Source organism: Solenopsis invicta, unplaced genomic scaffold, assembly GCF_016802725.1.
Source record: "Solenopsis invicta isolate M01_SB unplaced genomic scaffold, UNIL_Sinv_3.0 scaffold_38, whole genome shotgun sequence".
Classification (NCBI taxonomy): domain Eukaryota; kingdom Metazoa; phylum Arthropoda; class Insecta; order Hymenoptera; family Formicidae; genus Solenopsis; species Solenopsis invicta.
The window spans coordinates 1,060,432-1,065,617 of record NW_024105284.1 but is presented as its reverse complement, the minus strand read 5'-3'; the positions used below and the strand labels follow the sequence as shown (position 1 = coordinate 1,065,617).

At 33.4% G+C, this 5,186-nt stretch overlaps 1 protein-coding gene across 1 annotated transcript; it reads left to right on the top strand.

The window, feature by feature from the left end:
- Positions 1-3,701: 3,701 nt before the first annotated feature.
- On the top strand, positions 3,702-5,148 carry LOC120359933. The gene is made up of 2 exons (XM_039459389.1): positions 3,702-4,152; positions 4,433-5,148. Exons 1-2 carry the CDS (start codon positions 4,088-4,090, stop codon positions 5,007-5,009), a joined length of 642 nt encoding a protein of 213 aa, XP_039315323.1. The 5' UTR covers positions 3,702-4,087; the 3' UTR covers positions 5,010-5,148.
- Positions 5,149-5,186: the final 38 nt, after the last annotated feature.

The following is a 5,186-nucleotide window of genomic DNA, read 5'->3' as shown; positions in this document are numbered from 1 at the left end:
CGAATGTTGACTGTGGCATACGGAGAAGCTACCTTGGACCGAAGCAACGTTTATCGGTGGTACAAAATGTTCTCAGAAGGCCAAGAAGATGTGAACGACGAAGAGCGTGCCGGACGCCCGAGCACTTCAACAACAGACGAAAAAATTAATGAAGTGGAGAAAATGGTATTGGCCAATCGTCGAATCACCGTTAGAGAAGTTGCTGAGGACCTAAACATATCGATTGGCTCGTGCCATTCGATTTTTATCAATGATTTGGGCATGAGACGGGTCGCCGCGAAATTTGTACCAAAATTGCTCAATTGCGACCAAAAACAGCATCGCATGAACATTGCTAATGAGATGTTGGACTCTGTCCGCGACGACCCAAATTTGCTCCAGAGGGTCATAACTGGTGACGAATCGTGGGTTTATGGTTATGACGTGGAAACCAAAGCTCAATCATCTCAATGGAAGCTGCCGCACGAACCAAGACCGAAAAAAGCGCGCCAAGTTCGGTCGAATGTGAAAGTTTTGCTGACAGTTTTCTTCGATTGCAGGGGCGTGGTGCATCATGAGTTCTTGCCACAGGGTAGAACGATCAATAAGGAATATTACCTGCAAGTTATGCGCAATTTGCGCGAAGCAATCCGCCAGAAACGCCCGGATTTGTGGAAGAACAAAAATTGGCTTTTGCACCACGATAACGCCCCTGCTCACACATCGTTGCTTGTGCGCGACTTTTTGGCCAAAAACAACACACTAATGATGCCGCAGCCACCGTATTCCCCAGATCTGGCCCCCTGTGACTTTTTCTTGTTCCCTAAACTGAAGAGGCCCATGAAAGGACGACGTTACGCTACGCTTGACGAGATAAAGACGGCATCGAAGGAGGAGCTGAACAAGATAAAAAAAAATGATTTTTTGAAGTGCTTCGAAGATTGGAAAAACCGTTGGCACAAGTGTATAATATCTCATGGGGATTACTTTGAAGGGGACAAAATAGATATTCATGAATAAATAAATAATTTTTGAAAAAACACAAAATTCGCGATACTTTTTGAACACACCTCGTATATTTATCTTGATGATATTGATCTAGTATGCAAATTTTTAAAATAGAAAATTTAATTTAATATCACTTTCTAAACATTAATTTAAATTTAATTTCAATTCAAGTAATAATATTTGAAATAATAAATAGGTAATAATAATAATAATATATAAGTTATTTGAAATAGATAATATATAAAAGCAATGTATCTAAATTTTCAAATTATTTAATTTAAAATTTAATTGGAAATAATATTAACAGTATTTTAAAATTCTAGTTTTTAAAATAATTAATCGTAGAAGAAAAATACCAGTGTTAAATTTAAACAATTTGAAAATTTAGATACGTTGCCTTTATATGTTATCCATTTCAAATAACTTATATATTATTATTACTACCTATTTATTATTTCAAATATTATTACTTGAATTTAAATATCCTTCAAATTAAATTTAAATTAATGTTTAGAAAGTGATATTATATTAAATATTTTATTTTAAAAATTTGCATGCTATATCAATATCATCAAGATAAATAAATACACTTATTAAAAAAAAATTAAAAAAATATTGCATACATCCGGGAGCGAACCCGGATCTTACGATTGTGAAGCAAGCACCTAACGCACGGAGCTGATTACACTGATTGGGAAAACAGTTACCGGGAAGACTTATATGGCGCGCCGCAGTATGGACAATTTTCACAAATTTATTATTTCAAAACTAAGGCCTATTCGATCAAACGCCGGGAGACGTAAACTTTTTTTTCGTCTCCAAGATAATTAAAAAAATTGGGATCAAAATCCCAGGGTGACTCACTTGATCCTCCCATTGTAAGAAGTATTTAAAATGATCTGTAAATATAACAATTGATTAAGAACAAGCCTTAGTACTCATTCAGTGTGCACTAGTGCAAGCGCCCGAATTCGCTATAACCCAGTCAGGAACAGCAGATTAGGTTTAAATTTTCATGCATCAAGAAAGAAAGGGGTTTTTTAAAAAAAAAAGAAGTAACACGCAAATACAATTAAACGCATCAAAAAGGCTGATTTATCTCAAATAAGGATAAACTTAATGTAAAACTTTTGAAATCCTCTGAAATTCTCTTGAATTCTACTGAAATCTACTTGAATTCTTTTGAAATCCACTTGAAATCCGATGAACTCCTTGAAATCCGTTGAAATCCGCTGAAATTCGATGAAACCCGCTGAAATCCTTTCCCTCTGAAATCCGGTGTACAAATTTTTTTCTAGTTGTGAACCCCTCGTAATAATATGATAAAATTGATATTTTTTGTTGGTATAGATTGCCGTAGCTATAACAGCTGCATCTCTTGTCAGTTATCCCACGCACGAAAGAAATACCATTTTTCGAGATTCTCGACAAACTTGAGTATGGTGCAGGCGATTCCAAGTAATATAATATAAATATCTTTGCTTCGTGTCTCTGGCAAAAATAATAAACTTTATAAAGCGTTCACAACCGTTTGTTAAGGGTTTTTTAAGAGTTTATACGCTTTCAAACTTTGTAAGGTAAGAACGCTTACAAAACACTGTTGGATTAGAACGCTTTTAAACCCTTAACAAACGTTATAAGGTTTAATGAAAGTTTTGCAACGTTCAAGCAACGCTTTTTAGAATACGCTAGTAAACACTGAAAAAACTTTGTATAGAGAATTTGCTGCTCCACATTTAAACGTTTAGTAAACGCTTTTCCAAACGCCGTTTACTAAACGTTTTCCTTCGTTCAAGTAACGCTTATTTAATAAATCTCTTCCTAATTTTTATTTACATGAGAGGTTAATGTAAAAGAGAAAGTTCATTTTCTCCCAAAATTAAATAATATTTTCTTTAAAATAATTAACGCTAGTCTCTAATGCTAGCTTTTTCATTTTTTACATTTTTATTGAAACTATTATAAATTTAAAATTGTTTATAAATAAGAAATAAAAAATATTAAAAATTACACATTAAAAGTTTATAAATTAATTTATTATAAATCAATTTACAATACATTTGAGGTTAATCATCCTGATAACAACCAAAAGGTAGTCCAAACATATAAATATGATTAAATAAATTTATTTCAATACATATATGGTTCTTTGATGAGTGACAGTTTAATACACATTATTTTGTAATTTTTTTAAATTTTGAGTATGTATCTTAGAGCCACGTTATCGTTTTGAATTAATAAACATTTAGAACATTTAGTTACTTTTACAAGAAGTAAAATTTGCCCAAATGCTGATAGGCAATGTATTTTATTTTCACAACTTTTCCATCTCTTATTCTTTCTTAAGAGATGAAAAAGTAAGAATCATTGTTTTTTTTGTCAGCATATTGGGAGAAAGTATATCTCATTCCATACTGTTAGATATATGGTATTCTTCAATTTCATTATTTTTTAATATACACTGATAAATGAAATTTAAATTCTCTGTAACCAGAAAAAACTATTATGTATATACATGAGATTTCACTTTATAACAACTTAAAAATTATAAGTATTGAAATTTAACTTTTAAACACGTAAGTGGGTCTGAGAGACCCCATATGATGTTTTGAACACTTGCTGTGTAAAGACGGAATGAGATAGGAAGTTCAAACCAGGGGGTAAAAAAAGTTTAAAATCTCCTTTTTCGATTGATATAGTTGATCAACTTTTTTGGTCAACTAAAATTGGAACGGCACGGCAGTAAAATTTTGTTAGGGTCAATGCAACCCATATAATGTGTGAGTGAAACTTTTTGTGAGTAATTTTATAAAATTAATCTGATAAAATCCTATAAAAATTTCCCGGACAAAACGTGTTTGAATAGGTCTTTTAACTATATTACTCGCATATACTCTGTCTAAAGTTAAAATACTATATAGTGCAGTAGAGAAGAGATTTTTTAAGCGCGTTCTGCGGACGAGTCTAATACGCAGCGCTGTGAAGAAAGGGAGCTTCTAGGCTGGGCCTACGCGCAGTGCTGTGGAGTGGGAGAAGTCCCCCAAGTTTTGTACGATCTCGAAAGACGTGCAAAATTTTACACTCAGTAACTGAGAATCATATGACGATAAAGACGTGCTGTGCATTTCGGAAAGAGAGCTGTTGTTATTTTGGAAATTTATTACGGTATGTACATAATCTAATATATCGTATATGTGCTTGAGTACAAACGTGTGCATGCATGCGTCCGTGTGCATGCGTACATGCGTGTGCACACATGCGTATATGTGCACGCATAATGTACATACGTGCGTATGTGTGCATGCATGCGTACGTGCGTGCGTGTATGTGCATGCATACGTATGTGCGTGCGAGCGTGTGCATACGTGTACGCGGGTATGTATGTAAAGTATATGAAAAATTATTCTCGTGTAGTAATTTTAATGGTTTTTTTCCTTTAAAACAGCAAAATGGAATTGCGATCACGAAAATCGTCAGAAGTAGTAAATATACTTTTGAAATCCGCTGAAGAAAATTTTGACAATATAGATAATTTGAGCGACAAAGGAGAAGACTATTTAGAAAAACACTGCTCAACAGTGTCCGAGGAAGAAGCTGAATCTGACATAAATGACTCAGGACAAATTATTGATCCAGATGAGAGGCAGCGTAAAAAGAAGGGACGTTCATGTAAATATTTACGCGCATCTAATTTTAAATGGTTGTTTAACGCACCAGAATCTCGAGGTAGATCAATTAAAACAGAATTTGACACTATAAAAGCTAAAGCAAAAAGTGCTGCAAAATCCGTTTCAATACTGCTCGAAACCTGGTCTCTTCTTTTATCAGATGATATTTTAAATAAAATTATTTTACACACGAACATAGAAATCGAATGGCATCGATATAAATTACTAACTGAAAATAAATTCATACCATCTTATTACAACCATATGACTTTAATGGAGTTTAAAGCTTTTATAGACTTATTGTGTTGTGCTGGATTCAATAAATTAAATTATACGAATATTCGACGTTTATGATTTCCGTTTTCAATGCCGTTATTTAATGCAACGATGTCAGAAAACAGATTCACATTTTTATTAATTTGTCTCCGATTTGATGATAAAGAAACGCGCGCACAGCGTTAAAAAACTGACAATTTTTCTCGCATGAGAGAAATATGGGATGGCTTTATTGCGAACTGTATAAAATATTAT

Bases quoted from the DNA above. Each gene is read 5' to 3' on its own strand.
- LOC120359933 (XM_039459389.1), top strand. From the start codon at position 4,088: ATGACGATAAAGACGTGCTGTGCATTTCGGAAAGAGAGCTGTTGTTAT. The intron at 4,153-4,432 runs GTATGTACATAA...CCTTTAAAACAG, and splicing joins TATTTTGGAAATTTATTACG to CAAAATGGAATTGCGATCAC.